This window comes from Myxine glutinosa, unplaced genomic scaffold (genome assembly GCF_964187855.1).
Source record: "Myxine glutinosa unplaced genomic scaffold, kmMyxGlut1.1 SCAFFOLD_712, whole genome shotgun sequence".
Taxonomy (NCBI): domain Eukaryota; kingdom Metazoa; phylum Chordata; class Myxini; order Myxiniformes; family Myxinidae; genus Myxine; species Myxine glutinosa.
The window spans coordinates 138,947-158,017 of record NW_027616807.1 but is presented as its reverse complement, the minus strand read 5'-3'; the positions used below and the strand labels follow the sequence as shown (position 1 = coordinate 158,017).

The 19,071-nt window shown below is 42.5% G+C and overlaps 1 protein-coding gene across 5 annotated transcripts in view; it reads right to left on the bottom strand.

Moving 5' to 3' along the window:
- Positions 1-1,106: 1,106 nt before the first annotated feature.
- The window catches only part of LOC137410963 (RNA-binding motif, single-stranded-interacting protein 1), a 125,975-nt gene continuing 108,010 nt past the window's right edge, over positions 1,107-19,071 (bottom strand). For 2 of the 5 annotated variants that reach the window (XM_078768924.1, XM_078768927.1), the window contains 2 exons: positions 5,932-6,013; positions 1,107-3,462 (listed from right to left, as the gene is read on the bottom strand). In XM_078768924.1, the coding sequence (XP_078625050.1) occupies positions 5,939-6,013 (75 nt within the window). In that variant the 3' untranslated portion in view covers positions 1,107-3,462; positions 5,932-5,938. The remainder of the gene's footprint in view (positions 3,463-5,931; positions 6,014-19,071) is intronic. The other 3 variants (XM_078768925.1, XM_078768928.1, XM_078768930.1) reach the window with 2 other exon arrangements.

Below are 19,071 nucleotides of genomic sequence, written 5' to 3'. Positions count from 1 at the left end.
ATTCAGTGTACTAGCTTCCAAAAGCCTCGACTATGAATACAAAAAAGAATGTTTAGGGTGTCAGTGATAACTCACCTACTCTTGGTGAAAGAAAGCATGGGGTCTTTAAAATTCACCAACGCTAGCAGATGGGATACTCGGCTTAACGTCCATTGAAGGGACTGCACACATTGCTCTTCTCTTTGTTAATATGCAGGACAAGGTTGCGGTGTGGAATCAATCACTGAAGGTGTGGCTGTGCCACTGATGCATTGCTCTCTTCTGGTTAGGGCAGGAATTTGTAATCTGTTCATTGTGCCGGCGATAGCTGGCCAACTGTTCGCGAAGGAGACCATGGGATCTTTAACGTCTACCAACGAATGCTTGCAGATGGGACACCCGTATAACATCCATCCGAGGGACACATCCAACAACACATCGATGAATCACCCTGCCCGTGAAACATCGGGATGACTGCTGGTAGCTGGGTCGGGATTCAAACCCAGGGTCGACAGCTTTGAGGCGAGTGTGCGTATCTCTAGGCCATCTTGTCAGCCCTGCACACTCTGCGATGCCATGCCATGCTTGTGAGGCACCAATCCCTAATTATATTCGGGTTGGGAATCAAACGCATGCTGGAAAGCTCAAATATAAATGCACTACCACATTTACACTTTCCTGTTGGTCTAAAAATCTTCAAGTACCACAACTTTTTTTTCAAGGCACAAAGAAAATGTAGCTTCCGGTTCACAAAAAGCAAAATCAAATCCAAATCAAAGAAGCAAAATAAGGGCTGCATTTATACCCACCTTCAATTGGGGTCGACCAGGAAGAGTGTTTGGCCTGTCTATCACGAAATGATTAGCCAGGCCTGCCGTTCAACTGAAGGTGGCAGGAATTTGTAATTTGTTCATGGAGCCAGCGATTCCTCGCTTACCTTTCATGAAAGACACCTTGGGATCTTTCACATCCAACAACGAATACGTTTTTTCTGACAAATACTGGATACGTAATGCAACCACCTGCCCTTTACAATCGACAATAACCGTTGGTACAGCTATCAGGTTAATAAATCAAAATTGAAAGCAAGAATACCGGTACTTCAAAAAGTACAAAAAGTGTGCAAATCAGGAAAGGAGTTCATTTTTATTTCAAGGAACTGCAGGACAGAACATTGCTCTTAGCCTCCGGAGCTTTGTGCTGCCAACAGGGGGTGCTCTGTGAGCAGGAAACAAATAGGAAGCAGATTTCTGCGATCTTAATAAATATACATGCGGGGCCAACATCTGACGTACAAAAATCAAGGTTCTGTTGAACTTTACACTTGCTCAACTCTCCCAATCCTCTTGGAGCCCATCTTTTGTCGACAAAGCCCTTGTGCAAAAACCTCTATTTGCAGCCTGACTTAAAAGGGAATATCACCTTTCCCCACTTTTTAACTTCTTCCACTTTCCCACCCTCAAGCAACCGATAGAAAAAAAAGGAAGAAGAATGCTCCTTCAAGAAATATGAAACTTCAATATCAATGCCTCAAACCATCCATAGATCTAGGCACTGGACCTGTGAACGTGTGTAGCTGTGAAATGGGCTGGCATGCCCTCCCAGTGAGGTAGGTTTGCCTTGGGTGAGAATTGAGGAAGAGCCGTAGCTAAATGTTAACATTATCAAGATCGCTAGGGTGACATGTTTTCATTTAGGGCACACAAAGTGGTGAAATATGCACCTAAGAGAGTGGATCCATGTGACTGGGTGTGACAGAATGCTGGTGCCGGGTTATCCAAACTGCAATGTTCTATATTATGTTACAGCCTGTGATGGCATCCTGTGTCTAAATCATGTTCTGTAACCATTTCTGTGCACATAAAGAGTTCATAGTCTGACAACTGGAAAAAATACTATAGTGAAAAGAACATTCACCCTCCCACTTAACAGGAAAAAAAAGAAGAAGAAATATCCTCTGCCCCACTGATAACAGCACAATGTGGTCCCACCAAAGGTAAAAGTGTAAAATGTCAGCAAGAAGATTAAAGCTTTACGCACGTAAAAGTGCTGTCGTAATCTTTGGCTGCACTCGGCAGACACGCGTGTCACAAACAGCAGGAGTAAGTGCTCTTTGTCCATAATGCTCTCCTGCCAGGAATCCTGCACATCCTTGGCAGAGCACAGATAAAGCTCAGAGAAGAAGAAATCTCACCTGATGATATTCCAAAGACTACGTAGTGTGATTTTCTTTGACAATGAAAATTTACAAATCTACACAAAGACTCAATATGGTTTACATAATTATGTACGAAATAGCCAAAATGTACTAAAAAGATTTTAAAAAATTGATTGCAAAATGAAATGGTTGTTTCTTTCTTGTAAAGAATCTTAGTATTCCACCATTCAGCCAATTTACACATTACATTTTATCTACTTTCGGGATAAAACACTCGAGCTGTCACACAGCCAGTGGGCAATTTGTGATTTTGGATGCTTACTAAAGAGCTGTTTCCTGTTCTCGGCACGAGTCTTGCTCAATTAAAATTCTGGATAAGGACAGATTAAACCAAAAAGGTGAATTTTGATGTGTTGGCTTTGTGCTGTTTAAAACTCAATGTGAGCTCGCACGCTTTTGTCCCTGCATAAAAAACACAGCGAGCATTTTAAAGGTCCCATATAAAGATTTGCAAAGAAACTATTCTTCTCAACTTAAAAAAAAGCTTTAAATCATCACGCAAGAAATAAAACCTCAAAATGAGTGGTTAGGTCCTTAGCCCAACTCCAAAACGTTAAGCACTCCTAATATCTATTCTTATCTAGCTAGTATTTTGACGCAATCCACGAAAAACCGTTTGCAAAATGTAAAATCAAATGTCATAAAATAATCTTAAATCTAAAAAAAAAAAAGAAAAAAATTAGAAAAACAAAATGCTTGGAATTATTCACAACCCTTCAGCATTGGCAAAGGAACGTCCAAGACAAGTTAAAACTCACTACTTTGGCAAAGAACCCGATACTTTTGCTCTTTAAAAAAACAAAAAAACAAAGAGAGAACCAGTTCTCACTCAAATTCATCCTTCTGAGTTGCGCAGGAAAAACAGCTGGCCTGTAGTGGGTGGTTAGTTTACAAGACACCCACCATATGGCTTTTCCAAGGAGTTCTCAATGTAACATCTGCTTTGTATATACAATCCGACTCGATTTGTTATCAAATCCAAGTGCCTTGCATTTCACGTTTAGAACACACCAAGATGGACTATATACTTCAGCGTCAAAGCACAAGGCACAACGTTGCCCTTCCGTGGCATTTCCAGCACTGCTACAACGAAAAGCATGATAATTTAGTCACAAGGACATGCGAGGCTAAAAGCAGCGTGGAAGAAGAGGGGGGAGGCGGGCATGGACTGCACTGCAAAGGCAAGAGAAGAGAGAAAAGTAACAATGAGAAACGGTTTTCAAAGTTGAAACTTCATGAAGACTTCAGATTTTCCCACATGCCGACTGTAAAACAAAAAGCAAACAAACCAACAACAAAATAAAACGGTTACGAATATTGTTTTGACCAAAAGGCAATCTACCATGTAATACGAGGGTGGACTGTTTACATCGTGGACATATACATCATGTAGACTGTTTAATATATGTATAATATATGAGTCAAGAGTAATGTATGTTGATTAATAATTATTGAGAGAATTTCTGTTATCATGTTGGAAACAAATACCACAAATGATCTTGCGTTTCCTGCTTTAATATACACAAAGAATTAAGTTAAGCACCCCCCCCGTTTTTTTACAACCTCGCACATTACAAGTTTGTTGTCGTCAAAACAGTGTAATATACCCATGATATTGCTATATTTTCTGGAGAAGTGATATTATGGTCACATAAAAACATAACAATCATGCCGTTTTCAATATTTTATTCTGAATAATTTAAGGTGAAATTTTTTGGGAATTTTAGGCATATTTTCACCTCAATTTAAGTATGGAGCTACAGGTCCATCACGGACAGTGTGGATGACGTTTATGTTTTCTAACGTACAGTCATTGTTCTGAGAAGACCTCTAGCGATCTTTGCGTCAATAACGTGTGTAGGACCCACGTGATCGGATCACTGACTCAACCAATCACTTTTTTTCACTTTGATCACTCAATTTCATCAATGGATAATTGCTAATGTCATACCAATCATTATTTGATCTCACATACCTTAGAATATATGCCAATGTATACATATACACAAAGAATATATATTAGGGGGTGCTTACCTTAATTCGTTGTGTAGGGGTGCTTAACTTAATTCTTTGTGTATATAAGTACTGAAAATGAAGACGGATGCAAATTATTTAACAAAGAGAGTGGAACAGCAAAATAATTATGAACATCCTAGTTAAACACAACATCAAGCATGTGGACATTTACAGACAAATGGCTATGCAGCATCTATAATAATATAGAGATTTATAATAGGCATAAAAAAAGAAAAAACATGAAAGATATAAAATATGAAAAAAAAAAAATTAATACAAAAAAAAAAACTTTTAATTTTTTTTTTTAATAATAAAAATATAAAAGAGGCATAATATAAAGTGGCATATAAAAAGAGAGACATCTATAATAAAGAGCGCTTTTGAGGCAAGACCATTTTCACAAATGAAGCTACAACGTATTAAGAATCGCCGGAGGATGCCCAGTCGGTGACTGGGCATCCTCCGTCATGCGAAGTCCTTCCTTGACACACCTGAGCTCCTCACCACATACAAGACTTTCATCCGCAGCTCAATGGAATACTGTTGGTGCTCCTGCCTGACACCTAGATCGGCTTCACACTGTTGAAACCAAAGCTTTCAGAATTATTGGAATCTCCCGCGATGAAGCTAACTCCGAGGGCCTTTCACTCACTCGCCGCAGGCAGGTTGGTGGTCTTTATGTCTTCTACCGACTCCTCTCCGGCCTTGCCCCCCCAGCTCTCTCTGTGCTCTGTCCCCCAAATATTCCTACAGGTCACAGAAGAACTGCCAGCAACCCTCTTATGGTTAAACTGCCAAAATCTAGGCTCTCTGCTCACCTTCACTCTTTCATTCCTCTTTTCTCCCGCCTCTGGAACAAACTCCCCCATCCCTTCAATCCCACTCCTCCCTGCAGGTCTTTAAAACAGCTGTTCACCACCACCTCTTATCTTCTCCCATCCAAAACCTTGATCTTTTCTACCCCCGCTAATTCACCCCAGATACACTTTTTTTTAGAAATTACAACTTCTTTCCTGGAAGTCCTTGCAGTGTCCATATGTTTTATACCTCTCCCACCTCCCCCCAAGCCCTCTCCCTCCCACAGTTCTCTTGATGTCCCTGCTCTGAAATGTTGTGTTTGTGTCCTTCCCCCTCTCTCCCCATCTTGTCTATAGCTCCCCTTATTTTGTGTTTTATGTGTCGGTTTGACTTTTTGTGTGATTAATGTTTGCTCTTTCACGAGCCTTGGTCTTGTATACAAAAAAAAGAATGAAACGCTTGCAATGGCTACGTAAATGATCAAGAATGTTTACACTAAAGGCGAACAAAAATCTTCCATTCCAACAGGATACGTTGATGTGAAAATCAGGAGAATACCTTGAAAAGCAACGTCAATGATGTTAATGTAATACACAGTGCGTGCAATAAAAAGTTAAACAGATTTTAAATTGCCAATTTTTACCCAAATTGCCTTATCATAAAACTTTTTGAATTGTTATTCGATAATACGACTAAAAGCAAAAAAGTTAGAGGTATTTAAACTGTGTATTGTTTTATTGGACACCCTGTACATAAATATTCACGAAGAATTTAACGAGTTACGATTGGCATTTTGGTCTATAAATATTAACAAAATTCCACGTCATATTTGAACAACCCTTGGAAAAATGCTCATTAAAAACTCTGCAATACTTACAAAGCTGAAATTGTCAAAAATTGTCAAGTAAGTGGATATTCACCTCACAATCATTTGTTTTGATAGTGGTACGGGTTGTGGTCTGGTACATTGGCTTGCTGGCTGCACTGCTGACCCTCAGCATCCTGAAAAACAGTTCATTCATTTTCGCTACTGAAACCACTCTGCTGATTGAAATTCGTGTCTATATAAACTTTTGTATACAGCCATCTATAAACTTTTGTATACAGCCATCTATAAACTTTTGTATACAGCCATCAATCCTCATAGAATCGGCTCAAATATTAACAATAGAACCACCTTTAGAGGCCATTTTTCCCCGCAGAGCAGGGGTTGGCCTTTTTCGGGCACCGTGGTCCCCTTTTTGAAGCAATGTTTTATGGCCGGATGCCCTTCATTCCTGCCGCCAACCCTGTTAGTCGCCTTTTGCGACACACAGGGAATTACCAGTGAACTGGTACTCGATTTGCCGACCTCGGAAGGATGACAGGCTGAGTCAATCCCCCTGTCATTAATTCAGCGATCGACCGGGATTCGAACCCAGGATCCTAGGATCCCAAGCCGGTACCTTAACCGCTAAGCCAACACCAGGCCTTCAAATATTAACAATGAAGAAAAAAAAGAAGAAAAAAAAAAGCACAAGCAAGGCCGACATCCATCTGCACCTTGGGGAAGGAGAAAATCTCACAAGCAGATGTGATGTCTACCAGCATCTCAAAGGCCTTGGCAGAAGAGCGAGACAAGACGAAAATGAAGTGGGGGGGGGGGGGGGGGGGAGGAGTTTGCAGGTTGGAAAATAAGGGGTCAACTGAGCAGAGATGCCAGATGTCTTGGAATTCAAAAAAAATCATAAAAAGAGAAGGTTCGACAATCGTTGGACCCAGAGGACTTAAGATGGTTGATGCTGTAAGACAAGAAAGAGAAGGTATAAAACAAATGATGAAAGAAAGGAAAATAAAATAGAGAGGTGGAGAACCTTATCCTAGGCTTCTTGACAGGAGAGTAAAGACTCAAAGCTTTGAACTTATCAGCAACAATGTGTAATGGGTGTATTTCTCATTGCCGTGCCCTTCATTGCAACACAAGAGCCCCTCATGCAGTCGAGAAGCGCATTCCATCGCAGTGTACAAAAGTCATGCACGCAATTGCGAAATTATTCTCATTTTATGTGCAGCCCGTGGCTGCTGGTTGCATCATTGCTGAGAGCGTGTCTGTGCCGCTGATGCAGTGCCCAGTAAGCTGGTACTCATTTAGCTGATCTCGGAAGGATGACAGGCCGAGTCAACCCACCTATTGTTATTTTACAGCAAGACAGGGGCTCAAACTCAAGACCCTAACATCTTACGTCAGCGTTATTAACCATAAAGTGAACACCAGGCTCAATTGTGAATAAGGAGTGCTAAGAAAGGATATGGCCAGGTAGAGGATGCCAAAAAGGGATTATATTTAAATGGCCAGTTAAGCAATGTGATCAATGGCAAACAAGCTGTAGATTACAGCGAATATCAGGAAGCCAGTTATAGAGACTGCATCTCATTATGATAATGTTAACAAGAAAGATGAACGTATTTTCTGAACAAGTATGAATTGACAAATACTGCAATCATGTTTTAAAAAGTTGGCTCGACTCATGAAATTACAGAACAGAGGGTAAAGGGTCAACAGAAAGTGGGGCAAAGGGGAACCAAGAGGACAAGGAAAATCATTCCAAGAGATGGTGGTCGGGAGCAGATTTGAAGGCTTGGCGAGTATGACATGAGATGACAGAATCAGGAAGTTGATCCCACGTGCAACAGGACAGGAGGATGAAAGAATAGAGGTGAGGGTGAAGCATAGATTTGGGGAAGATAGAATGACTTGGATGTTTGGCATAGTGCATGCAAATTGGTTGAAGGAGAGGTGCAAGGGTTTGGTGGATAAGGGGAGGGGTGGTAGCAGGACTACAAAGGAGGCAATTCAAGAATGCAAAGACACCAACCTGCTTGCGGTGAGCAAGAAGCTGGTCATAAGAAATGGCTACCGGTTATGAGATGCCATTGACTTGCAGATCGTTAGGTTCTTCAGCCTTGGGGGTGTTGGTGGGGGTAGGTGGGTTAGAGCAGCAACAGCCCACACTGGGGAGCCATATACCATGGGAAGCAGCAGCACCAGCCCACACTGGGGAGCCATATACCATGGGAAACAGCAGCACCAGCCCATACTGGGGAGCCATATACCATGGGAAGCAGCAGCACCAGCCCATACTGGGGAGCCATATACCATGGGAAGCAGCAGCACCAGCCCACACTGGGGAGCCATATACCATGGGAAGCAGCAGCACCAGCCCACACTGGGGAGCCATATACCATGGGAAACAGCAGCACCAGCCCACACTGGGGAGCCATATACCATGGAAAACAGCAGCACCAGCCCATACTGGGGAGCCATATACCTACCATGGGAAGCAGCAGCACCAGCCCATACTGGGGAGCCATATACCATGGGAAGCAGCAGTACCAGCCCACACTGGGGAGCCATATACCATGGGAAACAGCAGCACCAGCCCATACTGGGGAGCCATATACCTACCATGGGAAGCAGCAGCACCAGCTCATACTGGGGAGCCATATACCATGGGAAGCAGCAGCACCAGCCCATACTGGGGAGCCATATACCATCAGAACAGCAGCACCAGCCCACACTGGGGAGCACTTCTGATAAAAGCCTGATCTAACATTGTTAAGCTGAGAATGGCTGAAGATGGACTTGGTTTTGTGATTATTCTGAATTGGCAGCAAGTTTTGGAGGCCAGCTTGTTGAATGATTTAGCCAAGTCAAGTCATTGAGGTTGATGTTGAGGCCCAGCTGTTCCAGAGACCACCTCTCTCAGTGGCTGGCCACAAAATAAATAAGAGGATCTATTAGCTCGTTCTCCTAGATAAACAAAGTGAGCGTCAGAATTTCTTACACGACGAGACATATTCCAAGTAGATGACTGGTTACGTAAATTTGTTCTCGATTGGAGGAGAGGGATGCTGCCACAACTTTTCTGATGAAGGGATGAGGAACAGTCCTGAAAAGGGTGGTTGTCTACAAAAAAATGATGGATTTTCCAGTGATGAAAAAGGTCAATTAATATTTTTTTATATCAAGAATAGGATTGGTTTTAGAAACACTACCTTGAGCAATGCCAGCCTCAAGAGGTAGAGCAAGAGGGACAATGCAATCCGAGGCAACTTGCTGCTTGCAAATGTGGAGGGAATAGAAAGACGATCAAGGAAGCGTTCATGGATAACATAAACCCAGAGTTTAAAAAGCAGGGCAGGGCGCCAGGCATTATAAAACATGTGGCAGATGTCTCGTGATGCGGCCATGATTTCATATTTGAGATTCATGGTATCCATCCAGTCGTGGCGTAGAAGCAGCAGACTGTCCAGGACGGAATGACCTGGGTGGAAGCCAAACTGAAGATCAGAGTTGGAGAAAATGCAAGTCTTGTGATGCAATGATTTGGTTACGATGGTTACGTAACCAGTGTTTTGGTTACGATGGGCAAAGGCTGATTTGTCGGTAGTCAAAAGGGTCAGTTTTGGCATCCTTTTTGGCACATTTACATGATGCACGCAGGTGGCCCTCAGAGCAAGACCTGCAAAAGAGCAATGGAAGATAAGTAAATGAAACAGATGAACAGGTCTTGAGGATTAAAGCACTGATGCCATTCGGTTGAATAGCAGTGGAGGAGTGAATTATGGCCAGGAATTTTTCCACCTTGGCAGCAGCGAAGCTCAGATGCCGGAGGGAGTTGTAAGTGAGGGAGGAGATGGCAGGGTGGGATGAATACAAGAAAAGAGGGGTTTGAGACATCGCCCTTTGCTACAAAGCCAGACTAATGCAATGCACCCAACCTTATTAAGAGAAGTGTTTAATGAGACTCTGCCATTACAGAGTGAAGAAACAGATAAGGCACATGTACAAGTGAAGGACATCATAAATAACTGTCACCAATTTTTCGTGAATATTGAGAGACCTGAATGATCCAACTTTAGATGAATTTGAGGTTTTGCTCTGGGATATCAGATCAACACAGTGATTGCAGGCAAAAGGAATGATGGGTTCATTTTGGTGGGATTTACTTAGACGAAAAGGCACCAGGCGACTACTTCTTTAATGACCCCAAATATTCCTACCTTGTGGCATTGGCCAGAGAACGTGTTTAGCTGTCTTTCATGCATGGGCAGGCCAGGGTTTACATTTGACTGAAGGTGTCAGGAATTTTGATAACACACCTACTCTTAGGGAAAGACACCATGGGATATTTAGCATCCATGATAAATAAGTGCAGGATTATGGTCCTCTGGCCTAATGCTCTTTGATGGATGACACATACATTGATGCATCACCCTGCATGCGAAACACCAGGGTGACAGTTTATAGCTGGGTTGACATTTCAACCGAGGCTGGATAGCTGAAAGGTGAGTGTGCACACTTCTAAGCTACCCTGGCTGCCACAAAAAGGCAACCTGCTGTCTGGTGATTGCCTCATTGCACAAACCATTACACCATGGACAAGGTGGAAAGAGGTTTAAAGGAATGAACTGATGAAAGAGGGAGAGCAGTATGTTGAGAAATGAATCCCAGGAACTGCTTACAAGGCCTTCAGAAAGTATTCACACCCCTTGACTTTTTCACATTTTGTTTTGTTATAGTCTGAATTTAAAATGGAATAAATTGATATTTTTTGTCACTGATCTACAAATAATACACCATAATGTCAAAGTGAAATATATTTTTTTCAGAATTTTTTACAAAAAAAAAATAATGAAACATAGAAATATCTTATTTACATACTGTACATATTCAACCCCCTGAGTCAACACTTCATAGAAGTGCCTTTGGAAGCGATTACAGCTTCAGGTCTTCTTGGTTATGTCTGTATCAGCTTTGCACATCTGGATTTGCAGAGTTTCTCCCATTCTTCCTTGCAGATTTGCTCAAGCTCTGTCAATTTGGATGAGGACCGTCGGTGAACAGCAATCTTCAAGTCTTTCCATAGATTCTCAATGGGATTCAAGTCTGGGTTTAGGCTGGCCACTCAAGGACTTTCATGTTGTTGTTCTGAGGCCATTACAGTGTCGCTTTGGCTGTATGCTTGGGGTTATTGTCCTGTTGGAACATAAATCTTTGCCTCAGTCTAAGGTTTTATCACCTTCCCCAGATCTATGCCTCCTCAAAATTCTATCTCGGAGTTCTACGAACAGTTCTTTGGACTCCATGGTGGAGTTTCTGCTCTGACATGCACTGTCAACTGTTGAACATTATACAAATTTGTGTGTTTCTTTCTAAACCATGTCCAATCAATTGAATTGGCCAGAAGTGGACTGCAATGAAGTTGTAGACATCCCCAGGATGATCAAAGGAAATTGGATGAACCTGAGCTCAATTTGGAGTGTCACAGTAGAGGTTGAATACTTATTGACGCAAGACATTTCAGCATTTTCATTTTTACTTATTTTGTAAAAAATTCTAAAAATAAAAATTCCACTTTGACATTATGATTTAAAAAATTTCATCCATTTTTAAGTTCGAGCTGCAACACAACAAAACGTGAAAAAGTCAAGGGGTGTGAATACCTCCTGAAGGCCCTGTATCTGCAACACCATCCAAATTGGTTTAAGGATCGATGCCAAGTCAATTTAAATGGTGGCACTTGAAATCCATTCCAAATTAAGAACAGAATGGATTATATCACTTAGTTTACAAAGGACAGAATAAGCTGTCATTGTGTTTATGAAGGATAGCATAATAACACGTGTATAATGGAAGGAATGTCTCAAGTCCCTTGGATAAAAGAGCTGCCTTCGACTTGGAAGGGAACCAGCCCACAGGGATAAATTGTCTGCAAATACTACAGAGGGAATAAGACATTTGTGGTACTATTGATATTTCGCTATATTGGAACCATATCCCCAACAACCCTCCCCAAATTATGTGTTTTTTTTTTGTGTACAAGATCGAGGCTCGTGTAAGAGTTAACATTAATCACATAAAAACAAACTGACATGTAAAACATATGATAAAGGGAGCGGGAGACAAGATGGGGAGAGAGAGGGAAGCACGCAAGTACAACAGTAGAGAACAGGGACATCGGGAGATATGTAGGAGGGAAAAGGATTGGGGGGAGGAGGCAAGGGAAGGGGGGGGGGGGTGTGGGAGAGGTATAAAACACATGGACACTGCTAGGACTTCCAGGAAAGAAGTCGGAAAGAAAAAACGTGAATCTGGGGTGAATTAGCGGGGGTAGAAAAGATCAAGGTTTTGGATGGGGGAAGATAAGAGATGGTGGTGAACAGCTGTTTTAAAGACCTGGAGGGAGGAGTGGGATTGAAGAGAGTGAGGGAGTTTGTTCCAGAGGCGGGAGAAAAGAGGAATGAAAGAGTGAAGGTGAGCAGAGAGCCTTGATTTTGGCAGTTTAACCATAAGAGGGTTGCTGGCAGATCTTGTGCGACCTGTAGGAATATTTGGGGGACAGAGCATAGAAAGAGCTGTGCATTAAATCACTAATCACAGATTTGGGAAGATAAGAGATGGTGGTGAACAGCTGTTGCTGCTTGTTGTCCCAAGGTGATAATTAGATTGTGAGGTGTGATTGATCACAAATTACTGCTCTTGGCACAGAGGTTGCTGCATCAAAGTAGCTACATCAGGCCGCAATAAATTAGGAAGGATAATTTTTTTCCAAGTCACAAACCTCAAACATGAAAACTCAAACTAAAAGAGATTTTAATAACAGGTCTCCGATCTCCATCTCCTGAAGCCCACCCATGTGTGGAGATAGCAACCAACAGCAGCAACTTACACGCAAACAAACACACACATGAATATATACAGTCGTGGCCAAAAATATTGCCACCCTTGCACTTATTTCAAATAACTCACAATTTTCTCTAAAAAATAAGTTGAAATCCACAAAAGTATTTGGTCTCCACAATTCTTTATTTCACTGCTAACATTACAGAACCGTTGTTTTTGATTATTTGTTTTGAATTTTTTGATTTGTTTTTTGTTAGTACAGACTTGGCATTTAATATGGAATATTTTTTTTTTCCTTGACTTGGGTTTACTTTCTTAACTCAGTATATCAATCTGGTGAGTTTCTTTTACACTTTGGTGATTTATTTGTTAAAAGAACCATGTCACTGATTGTCTGTAGCAGCAAGAAATCAACAAATGGATTATATCACAGGTGGCGTGGCAAAATGTACGGACATGTGCATTTGATGATTGGCTTCACAGTCGGGTATACAAGGGTTGTTGCGTTCTGTATTAGTGGAAAACAACTGCTGCACGTCTCCAAAAGTTATTGCCGCTTCCTCTGGAGATGGTCCGTCAACTCGACAATGCTGTTTGTCATGGAGTGGTGGCTTTACGAAATTACGGCATGAAACAGCGTGCTATTGCTCGGCAGTATGGCATCACTCAAGGTCAGGTGTCAAAGATCCTGAAACGAAATGCTCAGAGGGGTGTCCCTACTCCAATACCGAGGCCAGGACGTCCCCGCAGAACCACAAGGAGGGATGATCGCCAGCTGCACCGGTTAGTCCGCAATGGCCGTACGAAGTCAGCTAATCGGCTTAGGGCTGAGTGGCAGCAACTGCCAAATGTGCCTGTATCCAGAAGGCTAGTCAACCAACGACTGGTTCAAGCAGGCTATCGTGCCAGGCGTCCCCTGAGAAAGCCACGTCTGACCAGACAACACCGCCAGCGCCGATTGCAGTGGGCCAGAGTGCACCGTTAATGGCAGCCAGGACACTGGAATCACGTGATCTTCAGTGACGAGTCTAGATTTCTGGTCTATCGTCAAGATGGCTGCGTCCGAGTGCGCAGACAAGTGCATGAAGCCTACATCAAAGATTGTATAGTGCCAAGAGTCCAAGCTGGAGGTGGTGGGGTGACCGTTTGGGCTGCTTTTCATGCAGGGGGCAAAACTGACCTGGTTGTTGTGAATGGAAACCTAAACCAGTTCAAGTACAGGGCCATTCTGGAAGAAACATTGCTTCCATTTGCTCGTGCAGCCTTTCGAGGAAACTTAGTCTTCCAAGATGACAATGCACGGCCTCATCGTGCTCGCATGATCCAACACTTTCTTGCTGACCGTGGTGTAGAGCATATGGAGTGGCCTGCCATGTCCCCGGATATGAATCCGATAGAGAACTTGTGGGCAGAATTAACGCGTCAAGTCGACCACTTGGACCAGCAGCTGACCTCTGTGCGTGAATTGCAGCAGGCTATTGTCACTGCATGGCAAGCGATTCCTGTCCAAACCTTGGCAAATCTCGTGAACAGCATGCCTCAACGTGTACGTGCTCTCCTGAATGCTCGTGGGGGTTACACGAAGTACTGAACTGTAATTTGACTGTCCATAATCCCAGTCGTAATTTAACTTTTGTTTTTGTTAAAACAATTTTTGGCTAATGTGCAAAATAAAGAGATACTTCTGGAAAACGTACAGAAGTTTAACACAGTACTGTCCATGAATTGAGTTCGATATCAGTTTACATCACTTTCAAGGATCAATTTATTTGCTTCGAAATGTCAAATGTGGTTTTTGTTTCTTTTAAAGGTCACATTAACAAAATCTAGAATAATTTCAACATAATTCCAATGAACTTTTGGTTCTAAGACATCTTGAAAAGTAAGTTCACCCCCACAAAAAAAATATTCCATATTAAATGCCAAGTATGTATATCCTTTTAAATCAGAAAATAAAAAGAAATGGCATTGACAAAATTATTGACACCCTCGACTTAATATTTGGTAGCACAGCCTTTGGACAAAATAACTGCAGTCAAGCGCTTCCTATAGCCATGAATAAGCTTCCTACACTACGTGTACTCTGCTGGCAGTTTGGCCCACTCTTCTTGTGTAAACTGCTCCAGTTCTCCCAGATTTGAAGGATGCCGCCTTCTCCCAACTGCTGCTTTCAGATCTCCCCACAGGTGTTCAATGGGATTTAGACCTGGACTCATTGCTGGCCACTTCAGAACAGTCCAGCATTTTGTCTTCAACCATTCCTGAGTGCTTTTTGAAGTGTGTTTGGGGTCATTGTCCTGCTGCAAAACCCATGACTTTTGATGGAGACCCAGATTTCTGACACTGGGTTCAACAATGTGCTCCAAAATGCCTTGGTAATCCACTGATTTCATGATTCCATGCACACATTCAAGGTACTCAGTGCCAGAGGCAGCACAGCAACCCCAAAACATCACTGAACCTGCTCCATCTTTGGCTGTAGGGAAAGTGTTCTTTTCTTTGAAGGCTTCATTTTGTTTTCTGCAAACATAGAGATGATGTGCTTTTACAAAAAGCTCTAATTTGGTCTCATCTGTCCACAGGACATTCTCCCAGAAGGATTTTGGTTTGTTCAGGTATGTTTTGGCAAAACTCCAGTCAGGCTTTTTTTATGTCTCTCTCTTATGTCTTTCTTATGCAGCTTTCTTTCTCTTAGCATCAGTGGGGTCCTCCTGGGTCTCCTTTCATTGAGGTGGTGACGGATGGTGCAAGTTGAAACTGTCGTACCTTGTGTCTGAAGGTCAGCTTGAATCTGTTTGGCAGTTGATCGAGGTGCTTTCTCTACCCTTCGCTGCAATCTTCAATCATGTTTTCTCTTGCGGCCACGTCCTGGGAGGTTCGCTACAGTGACATGAGCCTTAAACTTCCTGATAACATTGCATATATGACATTGATAACATTGATAACATTGCATATACCATATATGGTGGACACAGGAACATCATTGCCTCTGGAGATGGACTTGTAGCCTTGAGATTGTCCATGCTTGGCTACAGTCTTGTGTCTGACCTCCTCAGACAATTCTCTGGTTTTCTTTTTTTTCTCCATGCTCATTGCGGTACACACAGTGACACAAAACAGCAGAATGATTCCTTTCATTATTCATTACAACTTCTAAAAGGTGCCAATAATATTGCCTGGCCCATTTTAGGATTTCTGTGTGGAATAAGCTAAGATTTAGTGATTTTTCAGCTTTTTTTTTTTGTACCACTGCAAACAAAAGAAATACATATGTGGATACCAAAATATTTGATTTTTTTTGACTGATTCATATATAAATATATATGTGTGTGTGTGTGTGTGTGTGTGTGTGTGTGTGTGTGTGTGTGTTTGTGTGTGTATACAGTCACGTGAAAAAGTAAGTACACCCCATGTAACGTTTTGACGTTTTCAACATATTTCAACATACAGCTATTTGATCTTCATTTCAACAATATTGATAGATAAATGTGATATAATATAACAAATATCATGAAACATTTACATTTTGTAGTCCATTGTATAATTTAAATAAACATAAATGCAAATTTCACATGTGGAAAAAGTAAGTACACCCTTGGCTCTAATAGGTGGTATTGCCCCCTATGGCAGAAACAACCTCAAGTAGGCGTTTCTTATATCTGTCTACTAGTCTCTGACATCGACTCGGAGAAATTTTTGCCCACTCCTCCATGCAGAATTCTTTCAGCTGTGTGATGTTTGAGGGGTTTCTTGCATGCACAGCTTGTTTCAAATCCCCCCACAACATCTCGATGGGATTTAGATCTGGGCTTTGACTTGGCCATTCCAGAACCCTCCATTTCTTTCTTTTCAGCCATTCCTTGGTGGATTTACTGGTATGTTTAGGGTAATTGTCATGTTGCAAGGTCCACCTTCGGTTGAGCTTCAACTTTCCGACAGATGGCCTCACATTATCCTCAAGCACCCTCTGGTACAATGAAGAATTCATAGTGGATTATATGATGGTGAGCTGCCCAGGCCCTGATGCAGGAAAGCTGCCGCAAACCATAATATTTCCACCACCATGCTTTACAGTTGGTATCAGGTTCTTGTGGTCAAATGCTGTCTTTGGTTTTCGCCAAACATGTCTTCTGGTACTGTGGCCAAATAGCTCTACCTTTGACTCATCTGTCCAGCACATTGTTCCAGAAAAGCTGGTCTTTGCCTAGGTGTTCATTGGCAAACTTCAGTCTTGCCCTGATGTTCTTTCTGGACAGCAAAGGTTTCCTCCTGGCACACCTCCCATGTAGATCAAATTTGTGCAGGCTCTTTCTAATGGTAGACTCGTGCACTTTGACATCAACAGTGGCAAGAGCTACCTGTAGGTCCTGTGATGACATTCTGGTGTTCTTAGAGACTTCTTTCAGCATCTTGCGGTCTGCTCTCGGGCTGAACTTGCTGGGGCGGCCTGGCCTGAACAAGTTGGCAGTTGTTTGGAATCTTCTCCACTTGTAGATGATCTTCCGGACAGTCGAATGATTGATTTCAAATTGTTTGGAGATCTTTTTAAATCCCTCCCCAGAATCGTAGGCATCTATAACCTTCTTTCTGAAGGCATCAGAGAGCTCGTTTGATCTAGGCATGGTGACGCCGCACACTTCAACAACAAAGAGCAAACCAAACTAAAGGTCTGAGGTTTAAATAAGACAGGTTCCTCCAAGATCCTCTCTGATGATGTTCTAATCATTTGCACATGAGCTGGTGCACCTGATTCTAATTTTAGGTATTTGAAGTAGTGATACATGTCGGGGTGTACTCACTTTTTCCACATGCAAAATTTGCATTTATGTTTATTTAAATTATACAATGGACTACAAAATGTAAATGTTTCATGATATTTGTTATATTATATCACCTTTATCTATCAATATTGTTGAAATGAAGATCAAATAGCTGTATGTTGAAATATTTTGAAAAAGTCAAATCTTTACATGGGGTGTACTTACTTTTTCACGTGACTGTATAGTGCAGTCGGACCCCGCTATTTGCGGTTCCGCTATTCATGGAATCCGCGTATTTGCGGTTGATAAAATGCAACATGGTTCTCTAGTTGCAGAAAGGTGACCCGCAAATTCGCGTTTTTTTTCTATTCGCGGCCTTGTTCCGCGAAATTGCGGTTTCTTCCCCCCCCCCCTCCCCCCCACCCCCTATTCGCGGCCGTGCTCTGCAAAATCGCGGGTTTTTCCCCTATTCGCGGCCGTGTTCCACGAATTCGCGGTTTTTCAGGGGCGCAATTTTTTTTTTCACGAGCCGTTAGCTTGACACATTTATAAAACCCATCTTTTACCAGCCATGTATAAAGCAGCTGGGCATACGTATGCAAAAAAACATCTACGAGTCACGAGCATGTCCTGTTTATACATTCACTGCTGTGTGATTTTCGTTTTCATGGATTTTGCGGCTGCAAATTTTAGCCAGACTATAATTGAGAGCTTCGTGGGATGTTCCGTCAGCTATGAAAACAATCAACCGGAAATTATGGAATGCAAACGCTTCATCAAATCTATTACCATTTGCAATTTATGGTAAAGCACCATCAGAGATCTTACACAATCAAAACGCTTCGGGGATGTTCCATTAACTGCGTAAACATGTCAACCCTGCGAATTATAGAATGCAAATGCTTCATTAAATATATTATTGAAATTAGCAGAAAGGCTCAATACAGCATCATCCGATAACATCCCCCACAAAAAATGTCCAGGGAATTCACCCCTCCTGCAGCTACCTACACAATGCTCGCATTAGAATACAGACTATGTCCTGGATCTCGATCATCCTTCTCATCCGTTGCTTTGACCTGCGTTTTTGATTCTCGCTCTGCTCATCATTCAATCATGGCTCCCAAGCACAAGACCAGTGCCCGAGATGTGTCGACTACCAAGAGGCAGAAGAAAGTGATGAGCCTGAGCCAGAAAGTGGAGCTGCTCGACCGGCTTTCGAGAGGAGAGAGTGCGGCCTCTGTGGGCAGGCATTACGGCATCAACGAATCCACCATTCGCTACATATGGAAGAAGGAGAAGGTGGTTTGTGCGAGAGTTTCAGCGAGCGCTGCATTGAGTACGAATGTGGTCACAGATGTCTGGAAGGTCCACATGGAATGGATGGAGAAGACTCTCAGAATATGTATTGAGGACAACATGCAGACGAGGGACTTCATGCTGGAAACCATGATGCTGAACTGTTCCCAAAACCCGCTCACCGAGGACGAGTTGGAAGCCATTCCAAAGGTTTCCACGGAGGAGGAGGCGGGCAGTGACAAGGAAAAGGTACCGAGGTCCAACCTCACAGTCCAGTTCCTGGGCGAGGAGTTGCAGGACATGAGGGCGATTGCCGACAGGGTGCAAGATGCTGA